At 43.6% G+C, this 25,933-nt stretch overlaps 1 protein-coding gene across 8 annotated transcripts in view; it reads left to right on the forward strand.

Moving 5' to 3' along the window:
• The window catches only part of ckap5 (cytoskeleton associated protein 5), a 53,679-nt gene that overhangs the window by 668 nt on the left and 27,078 nt on the right, over positions 1–25,933 (forward strand). For 6 of the 8 annotated variants that reach the window (XM_087130380.1, XM_087130383.1, XM_087130384.1 and 3 more), the window contains exons 2-24: positions 7,165–7,289; positions 8,934–9,127; positions 10,628–10,754; positions 12,145–12,396; positions 13,441–13,573; positions 14,574–14,674; positions 14,908–15,021; positions 15,466–15,570; positions 16,209–16,298; positions 16,827–16,991; positions 17,314–17,442; positions 18,065–18,229; positions 19,070–19,165; positions 19,390–19,500; positions 19,593–19,685; positions 20,353–20,538; positions 20,998–21,095; positions 21,388–21,571; positions 22,547–22,792; positions 23,962–24,060; positions 24,333–24,446; positions 24,720–24,848; positions 25,225–25,419. In XM_087130380.1, coding sequence (XP_086986506.1) covers positions 7,233–7,289; positions 8,934–9,127; positions 10,628–10,754; positions 12,145–12,396; positions 13,441–13,573; positions 14,574–14,674; positions 14,908–15,021; positions 15,466–15,570; positions 16,209–16,298; positions 16,827–16,991; positions 17,314–17,442; positions 18,065–18,229; positions 19,070–19,165; positions 19,390–19,500; positions 19,593–19,685; positions 20,353–20,538; positions 20,998–21,095; positions 21,388–21,571; positions 22,547–22,792; positions 23,962–24,060; positions 24,333–24,446; positions 24,720–24,848; positions 25,225–25,419 — 3,183 coding nt within the window. In that variant the 5' untranslated portion in view covers positions 7,165–7,232. Of the gene's footprint in view, positions 1–4,453; positions 4,492–7,164; positions 7,290–8,933; positions 9,128–10,627; positions 10,755–12,144; positions 12,397–12,501; positions 12,591–13,440; positions 13,574–14,573; positions 14,675–14,907; positions 15,022–15,465; positions 15,571–16,208; positions 16,299–16,826; positions 16,992–17,313; positions 17,443–18,064; positions 18,230–19,069; positions 19,166–19,389; positions 19,501–19,592; positions 19,686–20,352; positions 20,539–20,997; positions 21,096–21,387; positions 21,572–22,546; positions 22,793–23,961; positions 24,061–24,332; positions 24,447–24,719; positions 24,849–25,224; positions 25,420–25,933 lie in introns of those variants that run through there. The other 2 variants (XM_087130381.1, XM_087130387.1) reach the window with 2 other exon arrangements.

Below are 25,933 nucleotides of genomic sequence, written 5' to 3' on the forward strand. Positions count from 1 at the left end.
AAGCCGCTTTCAATGGTTAAGTTGCAGACTTGACCACAAACTTCTTTGAAGTGCCGCCATTATGATCGCTTTTCGTGCTGGCGTGGCTGCAATTGTGCTTCAAAGAGCAACAATAGAAATTGTGGATTCTCCCAAGACTATCCAAGCGGGAAGGTTGATGGCCAGCCCCCAAATAGCCCCAAAATGGTGACGTATACAACGCCTGCAAAAAAAAATAATAATTACACTGCTTCGGTTTGTCTATCAAATTTTATTGCAAAAAGAAGTCACTCAAAACATTTACAATCTTAAACAGCACATCATTAATAAATTTATTTTACTGATACTGGCCTGTGTGCCTCCGGTCATCAGTACACTACAGTACTGTCGCAAACTGTACTACAAAGTTTGTGATAGAACTGTACGGCTGGAGGTGTTCGGGCTATTATTTTACCAAGTCAGGAAGAAAAAAGTCACTCAAATTATTGCATGCCAAAAGCTGCAATTTCAGTCGTGTTTGTTTCCATTTTCTGCATGCTTATACTGCACGCTGTACTTATATTCAAGTTTGTTTTCCAACAACGTTCTCCCGCAACGCTCAATGTCTGCTGCATAGCCCGCTCTGATGTACAGTGTGACCATTCGCATCAAGACTTCACTGGATCATCTCTAAAAACAAGAGAAAACATGGCGATGGCACTAACAATTTGACAAATGATATTTTTTCAAATTCAATATCTGAATTTAATATTCCCAACAATACATGTCAGGGAAAAATGCTTCCATTGGTCAGATTCAGTGTTGAAATTCATAGGGTACAAGTTAAGTTATGTGCGTTGGGTATGACTTGACTCGGGTACGAGTTAACCAGGGTAAGACTTGACGCGGGTACGACTTGACTCGGGTTCGACTTAACTTGGGTGTAAATTTTGGGGTACGAGTAACTCGGGTACGAGTTGACCAGTTACCACAGAGATTAACCTACCTACATGTACCTACATGTAGGCATGCTAGGCGTAATGGATAGCATGAACCAGCTCTGGGATCACTGATCCCAATCCAGATCCACATGTGAAACAAACAGGCCCTGAATTGATGGCCCTGAACAATGATGAATGGCCGAGTTGTTTTTTATCCATCATTCATATAATTTTTAGTGTTTCATAACTGTCATGACTTTGACGTGTTTGAAATGCATGATTGCTCGATCTGTGCACAATTTGTCGATCTTGTTGAACAGTTTGCTAGTAAATACAAATAGCTTCTCACATCTAGGAGTGTCTGCAGCCATGATTTAGCAAGATTTCAGAGATGAACAAGACTTACATGACTTTTAGCCCTGTTAAAAATTTCTACTCCTTTTAAATTCATTTATGAATAATATACTTTTAAAATTGTTATATGATTTCTGATGCTTTTCATTTGAATCTGCTTGAAACAAGCCTCCATAGTGCAATTTTCTCATTTAAAACAAAAGAAGATGTTCCCGTCCTTTTCATGAATTTTGCATTCGAATATTCATATTCGAAAAATAATATTCGTGTGTTCGACAGTTGATCGGATATTCGGCACAGCCTTATCGGTGTGGATCCAAAATAAAGCCTCGTTTTAGGGTCATCGATGCCCCTTCCAACCATAAGCCCAAAACCCAGGTGAGAGGGCACTGTCAGTCTGCCACTTTTGCTGTCGAATGAAGTGACACCTCAGTTCAAGAATCAGGGAAACATGTTATGGTTGTTAAGGTAACGTGTTGAAGCCAGAGATCACTTCTGAATCAAAGACTGAGCATCTGCATTCCTGTCAACAGGCTACCACATGATGCAGGCACATGTACACGTTGAACGCTAAATCAGTACGTTTTCTGTTATCCAGTTGACATTCACAGGATGCATGTTTGTGTATGTTGTGTACATGCCCCATTTATTGGAAAGTACATTGACACTTTCACCTGTAAGTACCCGGTATGCATATGCTGCTGTTGTGGTACAGTGTACATGCACTTTATGTTGGTGTATTGGGCATTGTGTACAACACAATGCAGTGAGCACAAAAGGAATACCACCGGGGAACATTCTGGGAAAGAAAGGAACACCACTGTTGAGTTCTGTTGTTAGACATGCCTTGGAACGTTTACGTTTTCCGAGCTTCATATTTTTCCTGACACCAGGGGCCAGGAACCTCACTGCTGCAGCTTTTGCAACGATTTAACTAAGAAACACGTGTGTGTTCGTGTACATGTACATGCGAGGGTTTTATCTAGGATTGAAACATCTGCGTGTTCCTTCCCAGCCAAGGTTCAAAACTACATGTGCCTGTCCTCTCCAAGGAAATTTCATAAACTGTCTAAGGCCACACTTCCACTATACGGTACCTGGTATTTTGGAAGGAAATGTGAAGACTTATTTTCCAAAGTTGATTCCGTGGGTTTACCCAGAATATACATTGTACCTCTGAGGGTTTTCTTCCCACCTCTAAAACTGTTGTTGCTTGCCACTGTCTCCTCTCTACTGGTTTCTTCAAGCTTGCCAGCAGCAGTGCCTAGGGCACTTCTGCTCAAGGAATCTTTGGTGTCAAATGATCACTACTAGCAATTAAAAACTGGAGCTTGTACATGTATGTCAATTTTGAAGAAGCAAAAGCTGTCTGTCCAAATACATGTAAATGTATGTTGTTGCCTGTCCTCGGGATGGGGAGCTCATGACAAGTCATGCTGACACACATTCATACATGTTATGTACAGTACATGTACATATTGGGTACAAGCCTCACATAAGCTTTAGACCTCAACTTTGCATGAATAAAATTAAACCGTGCACAGACTTTTGGGGATACCAACCCGCGGGAGCATCAAGCCGGAAACAAAGTTTCTTTGACAGTTGAAATGCTGGCGGGCACCTGTTTTTTTCTCTCAACGTGACTCGTTCCCTTAGCCAGTCCCTCTTCCCCCCCCCTCTTTCCAACCACACAAAGCCATCCTGGGATCAGGTAAAAATAAATAACCCCACAATCAGGATGTCCAATTAGACAGGAGCCCCTTACTCATAGGGTTTGCCTGCTGGGGACGACTGTTGATCGGAACCGGGGAAAGTAGAAAAGCGGCAGAGCGTGCGGATACATGTACATGAGTTGTAAGCTCAGAAGCAAACAGCGCCCACTTTGTTCTGGGAGGAATCATTGTACCGGTGCATGGAGGATGTAACAAAGTAGGTACATGTTCATTTACGTGCATGTGCAAAAGTCTAAAAATTTATGCTCAGCCTAATGTACTAGAGCCCTCCTTTTGGTGTAACCGTCAAAAACAGTAAAAAATTCCTTCATCTTCCCCTGTACGTGTACATAGACATACATGTACATGAAAGCTTGGAGACCACGTGTGGCTAAAAATTCCTTGTTGGGCAACTGAAAATGAAGTTCGGACAACCAGATTTTAGACTCCCCTGCCCGAAGGGCAACTGTATATCCTACACTGTATGCCACTTGACTGATTTTGATTGATAGGACAACTGTTGAGAATGCATCTTTGCATAGGAGGGCTAGCTAGCTAGCCAGTGCACCAATACATGCAGAAACTCTTAACGCGCAAACAGTACAGATTCGACCAGGCTTGTATCACTTACAAAACCTGAGTTTAGTCCGCCTGTGAAATTTGGGTGTCCAGATTTGTCCCAGACCAAAAAAGTTGTATTATTTTTTAAACTTTTACACAACGTGAACATGTGTCCGTGTCTTCATGTGCATGTGATTGGCTGTGTCTATACCGTCTATATTCATCTTCCCACATACTCGTAGGTCATTCCATTTATTTCAGACCCTGTTGTCATTGGTGGACAAATACCGGTGTACACGTGTACATGTAAACTGCATCTATCATGGAAAGTGAAGAGTGTGATATTTATTGACAAGGCTGGACAAAAGTAGCAACCTGCATGTCCGAATTCAAATTTAAATTCAAACTTACGAATGTATCATGTCAAGCAATCATGCAAACACAAACGCACAGAGAAGAGGAAAACCAGAGGATCCAGAAATAAACCAAACTATGTATCTAATCCTTCAAGAGCTGAATGTCCCATCACCCCACAAGCATCACTAAATGGTGCCGATGAAATACATAAACATACCGATATGCTTAACTAGTGGTAATGAATACTAAATTTCAAACTTCATAGCACACGTGTACACAGATACTTTTTAGCATTGAAAGTTGTTTGACAGCATGACAGCCCAAGTGACCTTGGTGCATTTATGTGTACCTAACAGCTGATGTTTACTATAGGGGAGTGTGTGTTCCTTCCTGTGTGTGTCTTTTGCTATTGTGACAAATTTCAATCCATACAGGGATGTACATGTACGTACAGTATGTAAATACATGTACATGTAATGGATAATAACATACATGTACATATAACTTGCATGTAAATTTGAAAGTGACCTGTCTGTTACACCTGGTCCCTTTTTGTACGCTCCTTTTTAGAATGTGCACAATACAACACAAGTGACAGCACCCCGTGTGTAAGTTCCCATTATATTTGTGGCCCGTTCATTGAAGTGAGTCAGAGTTTGTGTGCATGTACATGTGTATACATCCATTGTGTTGTGACTCAACTAGTTACGTTGGGTAACTTGAGTTGAAAGCACACAAAAATTATGTACCAGTATCACATGTTCTGAGGTTTGTGTAAGATAGAGTGACCAACAAATACGAAATGTCATACTTGAGTTGTAGAAGAATTGTTCTGTGTTTGTGAAAAAGAATTTCGACTTTGAAAAAAAAAGCAGAAATATTTTATCATTCAGCACAAAAAACGTAGAAATCTCACTAAAAATGGAAGCCACGTCTTCCATATAGAATGGTAAATAAAAAATGCGTCTGCCATTAAGTACATGTACGTACGTGTATACAGATATTTGTTAACTGACCACTTAAATCAAAGCTACGGTGGTAAGGCCACACCATTTGCTAAAAATACCGGTACCGACGCCAATGCCTACACCAGACCCATGGCTGTTTGCTGCAGCCACTCTGGAATGTAACGTTATATCCGCAGTCCAGTCCGCTGCAGTTAGTCACTGTACATGTATTTTCATTTTGGTGGACAGTGAAAAATGAGAGTTGATAAACATCGGGGATAATCTGCTTGGGAAGGAATGGCTGAAATATTTGGATGTTTAAAGCGACGTTATTTGAGGATTTTTTTTTTGGTTTTGCACTTATGAGCTGCTGTTCTGTATCTACTGTAACACTTTTTGAGTCTGGAGAAAGCCACTGAGACTCGTTGGCCACACTTGGCGTAGTTGTGGATTACACAAGTACCCACATGTACATGTAGCTCCTTTTGGCCAAATGGAACCCAAAGTAAAAATTTGACAGAAGTGTAATTTCACCTCTTCAACCAAACTTGCAATTATTTCAGTGGTAGTGGTAGGCCCAAAAGTAACGAGACTGTGCAGTTTACATGGTACATTCTACAGTATCATTATTACACCAATAAAGAACAAGTTGAAAAGATAGATCTCAAAATGTCTCCTGCCTGTACCCAGTTCACTGTGACCCTGAGAATGGTGGCTGACTTGGGCTCTGAAGGGATTTCCATTCCCCCCCCCCAGCATTGCTTCCTTCTGAGAAATATATTATGTACATGTACATGTACATGTACCGGTACATGTAATGCACTGGCACCATATGTCTGGAATGATGTGCGGTGAAATTGGTCATGTACAGTTTTCCAAAGCTGCCATGCTGGGAATGTTTGAAAAATGGGTAATTCACATATTAGGGCATGCAGTGCATTTTTATAGCATATTTTTTAGCATATGTAAAAAGCAATGTGAAAGCGAAAGTGAATGCAGTTATAACACACATGTACATGTATCTTGTAGTTGTAGGGATCCATATTTTACCTGGTTTGTGTATTATTTTTATCACCTTTTCTAATCGGATTATCCTTAGACCTAAAGCTTTGGCAGTAAATGTCTTCAGTGTGAAAGTTAGTACCAGTATCTATCGATATCACTGTGTATTTGTATGTCTTCAGTTGTATGGAAAATGCACCCTGTACATGGTACACTTTACTGGTACATCTGTTGATACATGTTCTGTGGACTACATACATGTACATGTATGTACAGTGTACATGCACTACCAGTGTGCACTTGGCATGCTGTACTTTAGTAGGTAATGTACATGTACGTACATAATGTGTTCATGTACATTACAAGTGTTCAGTGCAAATTCTGTGCAGAGGCACGGAATCGGTGCAGTGTCTCACAGGGTATGCGCTGTAGGTTGACAGGTATGACTCATCCACCTCCATGGTAATTAATGCCAAAGACATTGCAAGTTACCATAGGTAGCATGCAGTGCAGGGGAGAACCACAGATGGCAGACAATTGCACAGAGTACTCAACAGGATTGAGAATAGTGTGAAATGTTCACATGTGCGAAGCAAGGTCACAGCACAAGAGGATGCAGTTTATGTAGATGTAATTTGGAGTCTATCTGTAACGATTTCCTTGTGTTGATATAGACATGTATATCAGCTTTCTTGCGGCATAGGTTTGTTTCTTCGCTTGTTTTTTATCAGCGCCATCAGTTCTGCTTGCTTAACACATTTGTTACTCATAGTGTAAGGTCAGGGGGGCTTTATGATTATGGAGTCGTTCAGAGTTACTGGAGCATTAACGGGTCCTTTGAAGTGAAACCTGATGTGTGCCTCCATGTGGTTTGAACAAACAGTGGAAGAAAAAATGGACCAAAGAATTGACAGGCGGTTTTCTTTTTTTTTTCTGGAATCCGCCCAATTTCAAAGCTGCTGTGGCTCCTTTCGTTCATTCCTTTTAAACATCATTCCCCCGATTTATGTGAGCGGGCATCCTCTCTAGGTGTTTTAGGGACGCTGCCTTTGACAAGATAGAAACAGTTGTCAGGAACGTTCAAGAAATGGGGGCCTATTACGCACTCCATAAAGATTCATCCTTATTCGTCTGAAGCGACGTGAATAATGCCATGGAAATTGGTGCATTCCACAGTGTCAGTCATTTCATATCATGTCATTTACACAGATTTTGATCTGTAGCTTGTCGGTCTTTCTTGCTGTTTTGAAAGCAATCCTTGTCAGTTTGTACATTTCCTCTGTAACTTTTGGACAGTTTTAACCTTTTCTTTCCCTCATTCCTTTCTTGCAGACCACTTATATGTACATTGATTCAAGATTGAAAAAGAGTAACTGGACGAATGACCTCTGACCTCCAAGATGGCGGATGACACGGAATATCTGAAGTTACCGGTGGAAGAACAGTGCGTCCACAAGGTAAACTGCAGCCTCCGACGTGCAGGCCTCACAGTGTTTTTCCCAAGTTCTTGTCAGTTAAGCCATGGTGGTGCCATTACATGTTCATTCCATTCCCATCACAACAAAGTTGCGGGGGACCAGACAAATTTCTTGATTGTAACCAGGACTTTATAATTAAAGGGGTAGAAAAACAGAACACTGAAATTCAAGAAATCTGGCATTTGCAAATTTACTGTTTCTAACAGTATTTTGTTCTGACGGTGTTCTTTATTTTGAGTCGACGGTACTCCAGTGGCACCATACAAGATGCGCATGCATTTTGGCACTAGTCACCATACTTGCACAAGTTGAAAAGGCATGAATGTACATGTACATTTGTACGTGTGTATATATAATGGGCAAATACTATATGACCTGCGTGTGAGTAAGCGCCTCATGAATTCCGATTGACTGGTGTAGTCTCTACAAACAAACATGTATATGTTCACTGTGCTACCTTGGCATTAACCCTAACCCTGCTAAATGCACCAGAATGCACCAGAGGTAAAAAGTTGGTGCATTTAGCAGGCAACGCAAGTCTTCTGGTGGTATGCATTCTGGTTCATTTAGCAGGCTTGGTGTTTACGCCCTAGCAACTAGTGCACCAGAATGCACTGGTGCAATCCGGTGCATTTAGCAGGGTAGCTAGAGGTACCGAGAGTGACATAAATTTGTTCACTGCACAATGCACCAATATGCACCAGTGCTTACTGGTGCATTTAGCAGGGTACCCATTGGGGGTTTGGTACATTCTGGTGCATTTAGCAGGGTCCTTGGCAAATACTCCTTGTGGGTTAGGGTTAATGCATTTGCACAGGCAGTGCAGTCACTACTGCCCAGGGTGGATAACATGTCCACTCCCTTATCCCAGCTGGTCGCACCAAGCCCAGTGTGTTAAGTTATTAATGAATATAGACATGTTCCCTGGCTACACATGTGCAGTACACAGATTATGCATTGGGAGTGCACACTGACCTCAGGTGCACTCTGTGCCCCCACTCAAACAAAATCCAACACCATCGCCCCAGGCCTTTGTTGGTCTTTCTAATTGACCGCTAATACGATATCTTTCACCATGCCCTTTGTAGCATCACAGAGAGTGCTCGTGAGGGTGAAACATTCCATCAATTTTATGGGCATCTGTTATCCGCCTTGAGCAGAAGCGTCCCCTTATCGGTTGAAAAGAGCCTAGCTGGCAGTCGGGAGCCTTCATTTTGTTGGTAGTGATATCACTGTAACGTGTGCATATCATAGTTGTTTCTGTACCAGTGAAGTACAGTTCCAACCAAAGGAGCCTTGGTTGCCAAGGAGATTGCTCCCTCTTTTGGTCCAGCTGGAGGCTCATTGTTTTGTAGTTCATGATGAGTGCACGTACATGTACATTGTATGGCTGCTACTGTGAAAGTGACTTCAGACGTGCATTTGATCCACAGTGAAAAAAAAGGACCTTTAATATCTCAAAGACTGCAGAATTTGGAGAAGGCGTTGATTTGAATTTTGAAATGAACTAACAGTGCTAATTTAGCCCAGAGGCAGTCTTGTGGTTTGTTATGCTCAGAAAGGTCACGCACACTGTATCAAGAGTAACATGATATGTCAGTGAACTCCTTTGCTGACTGCTAGGTATGGAAAGCCCGGTTGCACGGTTACGAGGAGGCAGTCAAAGTCTTCAACCGTATCACAGACGAGAAGAGCCCCGAGTTTTCCAAGTACGCCGGCCTGCTCAAGAAATTTGTGACGGACGCCAACGCGGTGGCCCAGGAGAAGGGCTTGGACGCCGTGCTGGCGTTTCTGGAGACGGCGGCCCTGGCACCAAGGTAAGGGACGAGCCAGTGGGCTTCCGCGCTCGCGTGTTCCTCTCCCTGGTGAAACGGCCTGGCTATGTGCAATATCTGGGGCCTGTTGGTTTCACGTGGATCTGGATCACAGTCAGTGATCCCAAAGCTGGTTCACTCTATCCATTAGGCAGGTTCTGGTGTCGGTGAACCAATGTCAGATCACTGATCACGATCCAAATATGTGTGAAACAAACAGGCCGGCAGATCTAGTACTGGTATATTGAGCTCCCTACCAGGAGGCCGGTTTCAGGCTGGAGCCTGATTTGAAGCTTTCTCCATTTGAAATGTCAGACCAACTCCAGGCCTCATTAACCGTAACCCCCTAGGCTTTTGTACTAGTTACAGTATTGAACCTAACAAAATTCAACAGATACAACTCGTCTCTGCATGGGAGTCACTATAATTTCGGGCACATGACTGGACAGAATCTGGTAAACTCAAGCACATCTACAGTGTTGCAGGTTGAGTCATTTGGTGTGGATAGGTCTCGGCAGAATACAGGTGACCTGCAGAGTGGTCGTACTAAAGTTGACAAAATCAAGCACAGTCCAGTACATGGTACCACTAGCCGGTCACTCCATGGAGTGACCACTCCATGTCCCTACTCAAACAAATTCCAACACCATCACCCTAGGCCTTTGCTCCTCAATCCAACAAAGTTGAACAACAAATTCTTTATTTCTGGCAGTGAACCGGCTAAAAGTTGACAAAATACGGTTGGAGTTTGAGGGACTTCAGACATCACCGTTAACCCTAACTGCCCAAAACCTGCCATACTCCAACAGCAGGTTTTGTGAGGTTTTGGCAGGTTTGGTACCGTACCTGAGGAACTTGTTGAATTTTGTGAGACTTGGGATGAAAGGCCCAGGGAGATGGTGTTGGATTCTGTGTGAGTTGGGACACACAGGGTTCATTGTGTGCAGTGTCTGGCTTGCTATACCAATTGTTGGACTATGCTTGATTTTGTCAGGTTTGGTACTGTTCAGTGCAAGTCATCCTATACTGCATAGACCCATCCATACCATATCACTCAAACTCCAACGGGCTCATTCTGTTGGAGTTTATCAGGTTTGGTACACTACCCTGCATGTACAAGTTCATAGACAAGTACATGAACCTGTTGGATTTTGTGAGGTTCAGTATGCTTTCTAGTGCAGGAGCCTAGGAGGTTAGGGTTAATCAAAACTTACGGGTCTATAAAAAAATACACAGCTGATTACTTTTCTCATTGAAACTTAAATTTTACAAAATGGAGAGTGTCTGAAGTCTTCAATTTATTTGGCAATCATTCGTTTGTGCATTCACCATCGATGCCTATTTACATGTACTGCAGCTTATAACCCAGTTACCAGTTTAATATTTGGATGAGAACCTTGGTGGTTGAAAAGTACGTGACTACAACACTGCCAACTAGCCAAGGTCGCTTTTGTATTTTCCCTTGCCGTGCTACTATGAAAGCTCTGCCCTCTGCCTTCACAGGACGTGCGGAGAGGTGGTTTCGGCGGTGGTGCTTAAGTGCCTCAACTCCTCGAGGACGAAGACCCGAGAGAAAGCATCGGAGATCATCATGGTGTACATTGAACTGGAGAAGCAGGAAGTAGTCATGGTGGGTTGCAGGTCGAGATAGGATGGACAGAAAAACCAAAGACCTGTTTTTTTGTGTTTTAGCAGGGCTCCCGTGGTCATAGAAGATCCTGGAAAATCCCGGGAAAAATCCTGGAAAGTTGTGGAAGAGTCATTTGAAAGTCAGGGAAATCAAGATAGCATAAGGTTTAGTTTTGACAGGCTGCTTTTTATGCAGTAATGGAATAATTTAAATTTACAGACTTTCCTTGTCAGGTTGTAATAATGGCTGTGGCAGTCTTCCAGCTCGTAATGCCAAATACCGTTTCTCTGGATTGGAAAATGACATTGAATGTCAGAAAATCGTCGTATTTACTATTCTGGAAAATCTGGAAAACGTCATGGAATTTGGTTTTCAGATTTCTGTGGGAACCCTGTGTAAGTCTGAACAGTGTACTTGAGAAAGCTGCACTAACTACACTGTGCAGCAGAGTATTGGATATGCTCCGCTGAGGCATGAAGACACTGTTGCCTGCTTCTGTTTTGTCATTTATAAGTCAAACCGGCCCCGTTTTAAGCAAATTGGCCACATTATAAGCAAACCTGCTCCTATTCTAAGCGCAATCGTCTGATAGCATTTGCAAATTCAGCTTCCATTTTGAGTTAAATTTTGTCTCTGAAGAAAGCAGTATCTCTCTGCTATGCTTACTATTTCCAACCCCCGTTGCAATGGTGGGAGGCACTGCCAGAGATTCGGTATGCCTAGATGTGCAGTGATGTTGTTCCGGGGCTCCTGTATGGTTCCTGTTTGGTTCCTGTTAGAAGCAGCTGCTTTTAACTCTGAACAGTTCAACAGACTGCATTTATGTCCCTGCACAGAGGCTCAATTGTCAGGGTCTGGCATGAAGAAAAGTACAGGGTTGCGGCAAATTGCCATGGTTTGCTGTTTGATTCAGTCTCATTGTGTTAAGCGCTTTTTGTCCATGAACTGAACAATTAGGAATGGGAAATTTGATGTAGAGAGCTAGTTTTTCTCCTTTTCTTAGATAAAAGTTGAAGCTATGCACGGTGGAAGTACTAAGTAAGGTAGGCTTGCAGTTGCACCGTCTACAAGAAAATATGTCTTTTATGAGTGTGTGGTTTTAAGAAGATCTGATGTTGGACACTTGACGTTCCGAACAGTATGCTGTGTTCATACTGTTCGGAACGTTGAGTGTCCACCATCGGTTTTCCTTAGAACCACACACTCACAAAAGAGATATTTTCTTATACATGGTGCAACCGCAAGCCTACCTAACTCACCTTTTCTTGTAAGGCTTCAGCACATCAGTCATAAGAGCAGGTCCACTGTTGTAAAGAGTAAAATAACTGTCACTCGTATGCCATTGCCTGCATCTAATTCAAAAGGTCCAACTCGACCCTTTCCACTACAGGAGGAGCTGCTCAAAGGCTTCACCAACAAACAGCCCAAGATCGTGACGGCCTGCTGCCAGCTGATCCGCGAGGCCATCCGGGACTTTGGCTCCAAGGTGATCGCCCTCAAGCCGGTGGTCAAGGCCTTCCCCAAGCTGCTGGAGCATAGCGACAAGTCGGTCCGGGAGGAGGCCAAGAGTCTGGCTGTGGAGCTGTACCGCTGGATCAGCAATGCCCTGAAGCCCTGTCTGTCCAACATCAAGCCTGTGCAGGTACCTCTTACAAACACCTCTCTCGTCCCACTCCAAGTCTGACAAGTTCACATCATTAACTATGAAGCCCTGTCTGTCCAACATCAAGCCTGTACAGGTACCTCTCGTAAACACCTCTCTCCTCCCACTCCAAATCTGACAAGTTCACATCATTAACTATGAAGCCCTGTCTGTCCAACATCAAGCCTGTACAGGTACCTCTCGCAAACACCTCTCTCCTCCCACTCCAAATCTGTTTACGGTTCATATCAGTGGCCAAGAAGCTATGCCTGTCAACATCAAGCCCTTTACAGGTGTCTGGAAGAAATTTGCCCTCTCCTCATATCAGTGGCTTGTCAGCAACAAACCCTGTACTGTTTTTTGTGCCTTTCCTCCGAAGAGAGATTGTTTGGTATTGTAACGGTTTCATAAACTTCTGATGTACACCTCTTTCAAAATTTTTGGACACGTAAGGTGGCAGAAGTTCCAGGTTTTAGTTTCCATTCACTGTGCACATGGCAAGTGCTCATTCTTTGATGGTAGTGTGAAGTACGAGCGACCATGAATTATGAAACATTGTGTCCAGCTAAATGTAGGCTGAAGAGGTTTGCAGATGTGCAGAGAAGAAACGTTTCTGTACCGTCTTAGTTTTCCCTAGCTGGGAGAAGGTGAAAAAAGTACTGAACTCAGCCAGCTATAATAAGGTCATTTGTATGTTGTGCCCAATCGACCTTATTCGCGGGAGACCCAATTTCAGTCGTGATTTTTTTGGGGGGTTTGGAATGGAATCAGAGATAATAGAGTCTGGTTCCTCAAACATAACGTTTTCAAATGAATATACTACGTTGGGGAATCTGACTAAAATTTGGTCCCCCGCGATTATGGTCTATTGAATTATGACTAGTGCAAGCTTCATGGAGGCCTTGCTTGCCGACCGGGGATTAATAAGTTCCTGCTTTGTTGACTTTGTGATAAACGGTAACTTTACCCAGATGACGTAATGTGATTGTCACGGATGTTGAGAAACATCTCTGTCTCTCCCCCCCTTCCACCTCCCCCCTGCAGCTGAAGGAATTGGAGGAGGAATTTGAGAAGCTTCCCAGCAAGCCCCCCAAGCAAACGCGCTTCTTGAAATCCCAGCAGGACCTCAAGGCCGCAGCACAGGCAGCCGGGGACGAGGACGAAGAAGAGGAGGACGGTGACTAAGAAAATCTTCCTCATTCTTATTCCCTGTTGATATTTCTTTAAATGAATGGGCATCAGTCACCGAAGAGGCGGGGTCACTCTTGTAAAAGGCTGCATCTGAAAACCTTGCCTGGGCTTGAAATTACACACAACTCTATGGGAAGTGGCTTCTGCCACTACCATGGACTCACGTGTTATTTAAAGCCACAGCCAAGTAATTTGGACAGGGTCTTCTGACAGCAGGAATTTGCTAATATCTGCTCGGCTAAAAACAGCAAGTGTCGTATGATGTGCATTGCCCGAGGCTGGACATGAGTTGTTTCCTAATCCTTAGTAAATGCATTCATCAAGTATTGTTTTCTGAATGGCATCAGGAACTTGGATTAGTTCCCAGTTTTTGTGAAGTTGAGTAGAAGATCTGCTTAGCCAAACTTGGTGGGGACTGACAAAAGTATTGAAATGGAGGGGGGTTGAAGCCCTAGGGATGAGGCCCCTTTCCACAGTTTTTTCTCGGTCAGGTCTAGTATTTATCTGTCATCCAAGAGGCAGAAAATTGAATAATCTTGTAGGCAGTTCTTTTGTCAGCATAATTTTTTTGTAAGGCAAAATATTCCAGACTTTGAAAGTGCTGCAGCCAAAATTTTAAACTGGGTGGCTTGGCTTTGAAGCCTGCTGGCTACGTTTAAAAAAGAATGTGGATCAGAAGCCAAGTTGATTGGCTGACAGGGTACTTCTGTAGGTTCACTGTTAGCGTGCTAAAAAGCAGAAGGTGCGTGTCACTGAGAATCGGCTACAGCTTCCTCCCACTGCTCTCGGGGTTTGCATGTGAGTCGTGCGAAGCCTCAAGTACTCTGGACCCGGGTTACTTGGTTCAGACGCACAGACAACGTGCATGAAATATATGAAGTTTTTCGTAACGGATTCGCTGCGCTTAACTCGCATGAAAGCCTGGAGGCCTTCAACTCAAAATGCCATCCACTAGATTGATAGCCCGCATTCTTGGTGCTTTGCAGAGGAGGATGTAGTTGATGCGGGGCCGGCCGTCGATCCCTACGATCTCCTGACGGCAGTGGACATCCTGAGCAAGATGCCCAAAGACTTCTACGACAATATGGTAAGATTCAACATCGAACCGTGCTGTTCTTGTCATGATCTGGAAAAAATTATTCTCTTGGGGGAAAAAAAAATCAGTGATGTATTACGGACATTTCATCAAGTCTTTCTCCCCAAGTTTCTGCCCTGACCAAGTTTATTCCTGGGCTACTTATCCTCCCTGTTTTGCATTCAAGTCTCTCGGCTGAATCTAAAAAAAAACTTTGGTCTCCCTTTTTGCATCTCTTCCCGCAGGAGGAGAAGAAATGGCAGATCCGCAAGGAGGCCCTCGAGGCCCTGCTTCCCCTGGTCTCCAATCCAAAGATCGAGCCGGGCGACTTTGCTGATCTGGTGCGGTCACTAAAAAAGGTAACACACAGAGCACATGATACGAGGGCGCATTCCACTAAAATCAGCAGATCCCTGCACACGAGCTCATTCATATTTTGCCATCCCACAGGTTATTTACAGCAAGAGGTGCCATAATCAGGGTCGATTGTAGAACTTTTTTTTTTTTTGTTTTGGGGAGGAGGGGATAATGGGAAACTGGTGTGACTTACTTTTGTGAAATTGAAATGAAAATTGTCCAAGCAGTCACCATCTTGAATTTCCCGTGAGAGACGCAAGGCTGACCTGTTCCTGAGCATTACCAGGGCAGAGCTAGTTCTCTCCGATTAGTGCGTTATTTTCTGCTCTGCGTAGTGTTTCCTGGGCTCGTTATAAATTAAATGTCCTGTGTTTTTGTTTGCTGTGGGTCATATGTTGGTTTGAGCAGGTACCCGTCATAACAGAAATGGTTACTTCATTTTGCAGACCATTGCCAAGGACACCAACGTCATGATCGTAGCCCTGGCTGCCAAGTGCCTGACGGGTTTAGCCAACGGCATCAGAAAGAAGTTCTCTCCCTACGCAGCAAGTGTAAGTCTTTTTAAAAGAAGAACTCGTCCATTTGAAGATTATTTAAATGCTTGGCACTAATCCGCCTCGAGCAGAAGCACCCCTTCATTGGACGAAAAGAGCCATGTTGGTCGGGAGTTTTCATATTGACTGGTAGTGACGCAACTGTAACATGTGCATTTCATAGTCGTTGGTGAACCCAGGAAGTGCAGTTCCAACCAATGTAGCCTCTTTTGCTAGGAAAATTGCACCCACTCTTGGTCCAGCTCGGGCTCATAGTCTGGCCAAAGTCTTAATGTCCATTGTTTGTTAGAGTCAGGGAACAGTCAGTGCAACATTATCTTAATGACCTCCAATACAGAATCAGCTCATTTAAATACTCATACATATGCATGACAGGGTCTGCGTTCTATTTGTAATTTTACTCGGAATCAGAGAACCAGAGAGGAAACATTGTATAGGGCATTCCAGCCAAACTGATGTTAAAGTTGGGTTTATTGCTTCTTGCTCAATTGAAGATTTTTAGAGAATCAATGATAATGCCAGTCATGTGGCTGGCCAGCAAATGTCCTGAAGTCAAGTTTTATTGTAACTGTATTGCATTGGGAAAGAGTAAAGGAAACGTGACATGCCAAGGAACATGTCTTGTCTCTTTGCAGTGCATGTCCACGATACTGGACAAGTTCAAGGAGAAGAAGATTAGTGTGGTGACGGCCCTGAGAGATGCATCCGACGCCATCTTTCCATCTGTGAGTTTTGAGTCCTGCAGAAAGAACTCGTGAAATACTCCTTTTTACTCATCTTTTTGACACAGTTCCCAAGTGACTACAATCCAGTTGGAGCCAGTTCCAGTGCAGTTTGAACTGGTTCTTGCTGGCTGATCTGGCACTAGTTACTATTTGGCCAGTGAAACAAGAGATACTGAAAAAGCAATCACAGCAATGTAACTCATGAGTATGAAGAAACCTACGTTGGAAAACTGTAAAAATACGTTCAGTTTTAAGAGGCTGAAGGCAGACCTTATTAATATTCTACTGAGATTTTGTGAGTTGTTCCTCCTCTGACTTGGACTTTTATCACCTGATCTTGCCAACACTGGCCGAATGTAAGTAACACAAAAAGACTTGTTGCTATTTGAGACGTTATGAGTAGCATTCACAGGCTTTCCCTGTTTGGGGCGTGAACCCCGTACTGTTGTTTGCATTGAAATGGTGGCTTGGTGTGAAATTCCACTCACCCGGCTGACTTGTTCCTGTCTTACATGTATATCATTTCAGACATCACTGCAGAACATCCTAGACGACGTCACAGGAGCCTTGGAGAACAAGAACCCTTCCATCCGGGCGGAGACTGCCCTCTTCCTCAGCAGGGCCCTCCGAATCTGCACCGTGTCCATGCTGCCCAAGGCCGTGCTCAAACCTCTCTGCACACTCCTCGTCAAGGTGTGTTGAGAAACCCAAAGGCTGTCTGGCAGTTTTCGTCTGAATGTGTACAAAAATCACACATATGTGTTGTGAGGAGGTGCAGCAGAGTTAATGTGTTTGTTGTGTCCGTCTTTGTCACTGTTGAGTGTGTATTTTCTGCAGTTTCTAAAGTGCACGCATGTTTGCGGAATACACAAAACAGACAAATGCCCCATTGGAGGGAAATCATTGATTTTATTCAAAGAATTCCTTGGGGCCTCAGAATCGGAGAAACTTTCCACCAAATTTATCATGGTTTCCTCCAATTGTTTTAAATTGATATTTTATTTTACTCTGGCAGAAACTTGCTGACACATTTCCTGAGGTTCGAGATGGTGCCTCCCTCGCGCTGGCTACAGCCCAGAAAGTTGTGGGAGAGAAACCCATGCAGCCCTTCTTCAACGACCTGGACAAGATCAAAATAGACAAGGTGAACAGTTCGCTCAGCTGGAAATAAGTACTGTCCAACGATTGAGCCTTTGGAACAGTTTATTCAAGTAGCTGGTGACTTGAGGATAGAGAATTGTGATTGGACAGTGGTTTGCTCAGTGTTCCTGCAGCCAGGAAAGTCTTGAAAAGTCATGGAATTTTGTTTTCGTTTTCCAGGCCTGGAAAAGTGATGGAATTTTGTAAAAAATGACTAGTCATGGAAAAGTCATGGAATTTTTCTAACACTGTGTGATTTCTATTATCAGGAGTAAGTGCATAAAATGTGTGATTTTATTTGCAACTTTAAAAGTCTGAATAGTCCGAGAAATTGCATTATTGGGTCATGGATATTCACAATTTGGTCAGGGAAAAGTCATGGAATTTGACTGTCCTTTAGGTGCAGGAAGCCTGTTTAAATTGCTCAAGAAAATTCTGAGTGACCTGTGATGACTCGATCACAGCCTTCTTCCTGCACAGGTGTTATCAGTCTGTTATGTAGGTCACATAAGTGATAGACACTTTTATACCCTGATGTGTGGATTGCATGGAAGCGTGCATCAGGAAGGGTTAAAAGTAACAGCCACTGATGGATGGGTCTGATGTTGTTCTTTTTTGCTTGTCAGATCAATGAATGTGGGGAGAAGGTTGAACTGAACAACGGCACCGCCCCCAAGAAGGCCAGCAAGCCCAAGGCGGAGAAGAAGCCGGAGCCCAAGAAGAAAGAGGAGCCCGCCAAGGCCCCTGCTGCCAAGAAAGCTGGCGCCAGACCCAAGTCTGCCAGCGCAAAGGTGAGACGAGGCTTCCGGGATAAAAACGGGGAACGTATGCAGGAATTTTCAGGAAGTGTTTCAGACGTGGTTCAGGAGTGAACATTTTGGGAACCTTTGTCTTTTTTGGCAAATTTGCTGGTGTAAAAGTTAGATGAGGCTTCATAAACAAAACAGGAATATTCTTGGAAGTTTTAAAGGTAGATTGTGGAAATGTTGGAAGTTGCAAAAACTTTAGGTTAAGGCCTGACCTTCAGTGAAAGCTCTTGAAAATATTGCAAAGCCACTCTAAATTTTTATAGCACGAGTGGCCAGGCTCAGGGGAAGCTACAGTAGGGTTTAAACATAATGAGTTGGTTTCTTGTAAAATATCTTTGAACATTTGGAATATGCTTGGGAATACCATTGAACAAGAAGTTATTATTCGCTGAAAAATGATATCAAATTAATTTCTTCCTAAAACATGGGATATCAAAATTGAAAAACAGGAAAGGTGATAGAAATTACAAAAAAAGATCTTTCCTCAGAAGTTGTTTTTAACTTTTGAATTCCTGTGTCGACTGTGTTACTTCCCACACACTGCAAACTATGATCTCCCAAGTTTTTGCAGAAAAAACAATATAGTTGCAGGATGAGTGCCGCAAAAATGTGCAAATTTAAACCTGGTTCTCATAAGCACAGTGTAAAAATCAAACCTTGTTCTCATAAGCACAGTGTAAAAATCAAACCTTGTTCTCATAAGCACAGTGTAAAAATCAAACCTGGTTCTCATAAGCACAGTGTCAAAATCAAACCTGGTTCTCATAAGCACAGTGTCAAAATGAACTTGGAGCACTCATTTTTCTTCCCTTGCTATTGCAGTCAGATGCTGCCAAGCCAGGCGCAAAGAAAGGGGCCAAGAAGAAGGCATTACCAAGCGACGGTGCCAGAGAAATGGAGTCCGAGCCGCTGCTCTCGGTAAAGTGGACAATCGCTTTCAGTAGAAATGTCATTAGTTTTTTGTTATTTCTCAGGTTTGTGTATCAGGACAAAGACAACCATCATAAAACAGGACATGGAAAATTACAAAATACGCCGTACAAAATGGTATTACACCCCTGAGGGACTGCCAAGAAGCGTACTTAATCACTATCGTGATGTCTGCATGTCAATTTCTGCCCCGCTTGCTCTCGCTTCCGTAGGAGGAAGACGTTCTGGAGAGAGCGACGGCGGTCTTGTCGGCTCCCGTCATACAGCAGCTGGAGAGCGCCAACTGGAAAGAGAGACTAGCAGCTATGGAGGAGTTCACGACGGTCAGTGCTCGTACTTCGAGATAGTTTGAGAAAAAAGTTAACCGACCATCTATTGATTCCTTTAAATTATTGTCTGATTTTGCCTTTCACAGAAAGTTCACAACATGGACAAAGAGAGCATCAATACGCAAGTGCTGATCCGAATCATGTGCAGAAAACCAGGTTGGAAGGAAGCCAATTTTCAGGTCAGTAAAATTGCAAAGGCCAAATTTTATATCGGTTCCCGTGGTTATTGAAAATCTTGAAAAGAGTTGTCCTGGAAAGTCACAAAGTCATGGAAAAAATAAGAAAAAAGGATGTTATGGAACAGTCATGGAGAACGCGTGGAAAGTTCAGGGGAAATGGGATGTCCTTGAATCCTGTTTTCAGAGGGGAAAAAGCTATGGGGAAACATCCTTGAAACTAAGATCATGCAAGGTTGCCCCAGAGGCATTTTTTTTTTCAGGTTTGCGAGCGGCAAAAATTTGGCCGACCAGCCACGATTTGCTACTGAGCGAATATCAAGTAGCCGACTTGAGGAAATTTTTCATCGTCAAGCCATTCCCGTCTTCACAAAAACCATCATTTTGATTAATAAACACTGATAATAAAAAAAAACATCTTTGAATCCTCAACCGAGACAAATGAACATAGGAAACAGTTCAAGTTCCCAGCGCGTAGCCCAGTTGGCAAATAGAATTTTGTCTACTGTTTACCCCAAAATGCACGGGGGGAAAAAGGCCTCTCCACGGCTACCTCTTGGTGGCACACTGCAGTGTAAATCGCCCTTTTCAAATTGATTAAAATGTTTGTGGGAAACTAGGCTCTGCCAGTCTCAAGCAGGCCCGTTTTTTCTCTCTGATATTTCTGCAGGTGCTGAATTCCAAAGTCAGTATGGTGGGCATCCTGGCCGAGAAGGCGCGCTTCTCCCGCCGGACAGCCAGCTGCGTCATCGGGGGCCTGGTGGACAAGATCGGCGACATCAAATCGGGGGCAAAGGTCAGGGAGTCCATGACGGCAGTAGCCGAGGCCACGCAACTGGGATACATCGCCGATGAGGTGAGATAGGGGTATCTGGAAATACCCGCCAGACTTCTTTTTGAAGCAAGTCTAGCCCGTCGCGTTGTACATGCAGTTCTAGTATGTAGACACAAACCTCCTCGCAATCTGGTTCATAAATGTGACGTCTCGTCAGTTTAAACCACACCCACTCTACATAGAGTTCCTTGGAACCTGAGGTTAACGCGTAACATGAGTGCTCATCTGAGGGAAACTTGCAATCAGTGGTGCATGTGCATGTATGACAAGGTCACTTAGGAACCGGATAATCCATCAACATCTGACAGAATAGTAATAAAAATGCTTCAGTCGTGTATTAGTAAAATTGACTCAGCCTGTGAAGTACAGAAAAATAAACTTGATTCGGAATATCAGAACCCGTGTAGGTACCACAGCTAATGCACGATGGCCTTGATTTGTTGATGCTGTCCACTCATGTGTGCCTTTGTCACCCTGTAGATGGTGAGTTACGCCTTCAATGAGCAGAAGAACCCCAAGAACCAGGCTGAGACGCTCAACTGGCTGGCACAGGCAATCCAAGAATTTGGTTTCACCACGTAAGCACCAAAAGAAAGGAAAAATTAGAGAAAATAAATTCACATCTGTGCTGCTTTAACAAAATTTACCTTGAGCCCTAACTCCTTTGATACTTTTTCTGGAACCCTCTTGAATCCTCAGAAAAACGACCTACCTAACTACAATACCTAACTCACTACCTAGCCATGATACTTTACCGTTGAGGGCTTTCACGCCCTTGGTGAGGTGATTTTTTTTTTCCAAACATGCTTTAAGTTTCTCTTGTTTTGAACTTTTAAACATTTTTTGGGTCTTGGTTCATTGCTTTTCCAGATTGAACGTGAAGCCACTGATCCCGTTCATCAAGAAGGCCTTGGCGGCCGTCAACCCCCAGGTCCGGACTGCGGCCATCTCATTGATAGGGGTCATGTATATGTACATGGGCGGGGTGCTGCGCTCCCTGTTTGAGAGCGAGAAGGCCGCGTTGCTGGCACAGATCGATGCCGAGTTTGAGAAGGTCAGTCGAATCATGGACCATTTACCCAGGGATGTGCAACTTAAGCTCAGAGCTGGTTCAGTGTGTGTTACAGCCGGCACAATATCAAAGCAGAAATTAAGTTGGATTGTGTAACACTTTCTCTAATAATAAAACATATATTCCTGTCTACCACGTTGTTTTCATGTAATATTTCAAGTCGGTACACCCTTTCTAAAAATATGCTTTACAAGATATTTCATCCTATACATTCTCAGAAAAGTTTACCACAAAATTGGGGATTTTGCCTCATGAAAACTTTGTTTCTCCTTGAAATCGATAAATGAAGATTTATTTGTCAAAACGAATAGATTTAAGCACCGCGCCGGCGGGTCATCTTGGCATAACCATGGCTGCACAGTACATGCTGCAACGAGTGTCATGTGGTCGCGAGTTTTTTCGAGAAAGTTGAGAGCGCCTGCGGGGGTAATAACAATCCATAACACGCATGGAACCAAGGTCGCACATGTGTTTGCACTGGGGCCGCTCGCGGTTACACATCCCTGGGTAAATGGTCCGTGGTCGAATGCTCACAACATAGTCACTCTAGCTCCAAATGAAAGTTTTATTGAGTCTTAAAAGAAGTTCAAGTTAAAGGTAACGGGAGATCATATCAAGTATGCATGGCCACATGGACACTAGTCCACACTGAGATTGCCTGAACGCAGCCCCCAAAAATAGCTCACATGCATCATTCTTGTGACCTATGAGATAAGGTCCATTCATGTGAATAACTGCCCAACATGCTACATTAAACTACATTGAAACCTTTATACTTGCTTGAGTGCCAGGCCAGTCAGACTGCAGTGGAGGTCTTACCAGTGCTGCATTCCGTTGGTTGTCCCGTTCTTATTTACTCTGGGATTCTTGGGACTCTCTTCAAAACATCTCAGGTCTGAGGTATTTTTGTTTCAATCAACAGTGTTTCTAATTGAAATGTCAACTTTGTTTGCACAGGTGGCGGGCAACCAGCCACCAGCCCCCTTCAGGGGTATCAAGTCCAAGGTGCCGGGCACCGGTAACGCGATGGAAGACGAAGAGGAAGATGAGGGTGCGGAGGAGGAAGCGGGTGGGGCCGGAGCCGGCGGAATGAACCTGGCAGACCTCGTCCCCAGGACGGACATCTCAGGACAGATCACCCCGGCACTGATCGAGGAGCTTGCTGACTCCAAATGGAAGATCAGAGGAGAGGCTCTTGAAAAGGTAAGGTGTGGGAAAAACAGTGCGGGTGACAGCAGATGCAATTGGTCACCTTTATGATGGTTTGGAAGAACTTTTGACAAGTGAATTAACATCTCCCCAATGCAAAAATACATCTTGAAAATAGTTCGCAGTACCCGCTGCTTCATTTGACTCGGACCGGCCAGCCGACCCCAGCAAGCTCGGTGGTCGAGTGGTTAAGACATCTGCACTAGTAAGCAGGAGGTCGTGGGTTCGAGTCCCACCCGAGTAAGCTTATGAGGTTTTTTTGCAAGCTCTTGGACAAGCACTGAGAATATAGTGCTTTTTAATATACGTTGGGTAAGGGCAAAACCTGCTATATGTAATTGACAAGTGACCAATCGTGTTATTCATTGGATGTTTTGGTTTGATTTGCCTACTGTCTCTTATACCGCATATTTGATTTTCTGACTGTCCAAGCGGTTATGGTAAAATGAAACTTGATGACTCATTGTATGTTTTGTAGAATTTGGGTAGTTGACAGTCCTTTAACCCTCACCGCCTTGGCCCTTTGGCTGGGATACACCCTCAAATTCTTCAAAATCCTCCAAGAGCACCCATGAAAAAAATTAGATACAGCCTCAGTCCTTCAAAATCCTCTGATATTTCTTAAATATGTTCTGTGGAGGGGAGCCCACTGCCTCAACCCTTTTAAATCTTCCAGCAATTCCTCTCATTATGTTGAGGCAGTGTGAATGGTATTCTGGAGCAGTATGGAGGGTCTAACATATAATGTGGGCAAGATTTTACGTATGGCTGAACATAAACAACACAAGGTCTCACCCACAACCTTGAGACTATGCATCCTTCGCAATCAGGAATGCAACTTTGCCATGCAACCTCAATCCTTTAGAATCCTCCCAAACCGCCCGGAGGATTTGGAAGGATTGAGGATGGTTAGGGTTAAAGATCAGTTTGATAAACTTGAATGGCCAATTTTCACCTGCTTTGCCACTAAAAATCTGCTTTTGCATGGGCATGGCTTTAAATTGTTGTACGGCGCTCTATAGGCACTGGTTATCAGATGTGACTGGAATATTTAGCATTTTTACTGATTAAAGTCAGAATTTGTTCTCAGGGCTCGTTTGACAACGTGGAAAGTTGTATTTTTGCTGTTGTGTTGAAGAACTCTCTCATTGGTAAATTTGCAGGTCACAACAATTCTAGCAGAGGCGAAGCACATCACGCCAAACTTGGGCGAGCTGGCCGGAGCGCTGAAGGCGAGACTGGGAGACTCCAACAAATTACTGGTGAGTTATGAAAGAAGTTCAACAATTACCAATCTTGAATAGCCCCGTATTATCGATTGGAGACCTACTTCTGGCCTGCATCACAAAATGCCAGTCCGCAGAATCTGTGCCTTTCCTCTCTTGAAAGTTATTTGGAGTTCATACTTCAAAAACAAGTGCAGAGTGTGTTTCCTGAGTTAGAAATTGTATTGTCCCTCATTATTTTAAAAGTCGTAGTTCTCTCAAAGTTGTTTGAAACTCAACCCGACCTTTTCGCTTGCTTCCGGTCACAGCAAACCACCACAGCCAATATCTGTGCGACAATAGCCAGCGCCATGGGTCCCCCAGTCAAAGCATACGTCACACGGCTAGCACCCGGACTCTTCCTCCTGACAGCTGATATGAAGGTTTGCCATTGCGACTTTTGTGGGAATTTGTCCTCCACGTGTCTCTGCAGACACATATCCTATTAATTTCATTGTAAATCTAGCATAACTTAATCTACTGTTTGAGTTGTGTTTCAGGTTTAATACATTCACTGTTCACTTAAACATCTGTATTATTTTTACGGGGTTTATGGGGGGCGGGAAATCAACCTGGTGTGTCAAGCATGGCATTATTTGTGGTTTTTGACAGTGTCATTATCAGATGATTTCATTTTGTTCATTCTGTCTCCCCAGCCGACTGTGAGGGCAGCAGCCATTGCAGCACTGAACGCATTCGAGGAGCACGTTGGTCTGGCTCCATTCATTGAAGACGAGATCCTGAGCACGGCGCTGAATGTGGACAAGCCATTCCTGAGAATGGAGGTGAGATGCCGGCATATGCTGCAAGTGCATTTGAAATGTTACTTTTATCGGTATAGATACATGTCAATGGAAGATGTGGGCACCGTGCACGTTGTCTCAACACAGGGTTTTTTCAGCAGTGAACCTGACACAGTTTTTCTCAAATCTATAAAAACATTTGAAATGGACAGGGTCGGCAAAAGATCCGTTTTTGTTCGATCGTGTTACATTCCATTGAAGGAGCACGGAAATGAGTGCATCAATGAGCAAAATACAAATGATGATCAGCGATACCGCCTTAGAAGGGAACTCATTGCTAGGTGAGCCCACCAAGCCCGCACTTGAAAGCATGCACACCCTTCTTGTTGACTTTGAAACGGTTGATCCTCCGCCGCAGATCTTCGGCTTTCTGGCAGAGAAGCTGGCCAAGTACCGCACCCTGCCCTCCGACCTGGCCCTCTCCGTGCCCGTTCTCTTTGCCGCCTTGGAGGACCGGAATGGTGATGTCCGCAAGCAGGCCCAGGCCGCCCTGCCGCTCTTCATGATGCACCTGGACTACAACAAGATGGTCAAGATGACCGGCAAGCTCAAGGTGCGTTCCTGGAAATCCCGATGAGCACAAACAAGACCATGCGAACCCAAATTTGTAGAGTCGCTAAGAAATTTGCAAAGCAACAAGAATATTTGCTTGGCCAATGTACAGTGCATTGCAGTTGAAAATTAACATTGAAATGGAATGGGAAACGTTGTGAAAAGGATTAGCTTTGACATGCACATTTGCATTGTATAGGGCATGAAAATATTTTCCCAACTGTGTGAAAAAAGTGACAATTTTTTTCCCACTTCTGTGAAAACACATCAAAATGTTTGCCAACTTTTGTGCAAAGGCATCAAATCATCTTCCCACTTGTGTGAAAAGACATAAACAGTATTTTTCCACTTCTCTGAATAGACATGAAAATGTTTATGCACTCTTGTGAAAAGACATGAAACTATATTTTCCCACTTGTGTGAAAAGGCATTAAAAATGTTTTTCCACTTCTTTGAATAGACGTGAAAATGTTTTCCTACTCGTGTAAACAACCTGAAATATGAATATACGTCAG

This window comes from Acanthaster planci, linkage group LG20, assembly GCF_054643075.1.
Source record: "Acanthaster planci isolate LZ-2023a linkage group LG20, COTS_SCS, whole genome shotgun sequence".
Lineage (NCBI taxonomy): Eukaryota > Metazoa > Echinodermata > Asteroidea > Valvatida > Acanthasteridae > Acanthaster > Acanthaster planci.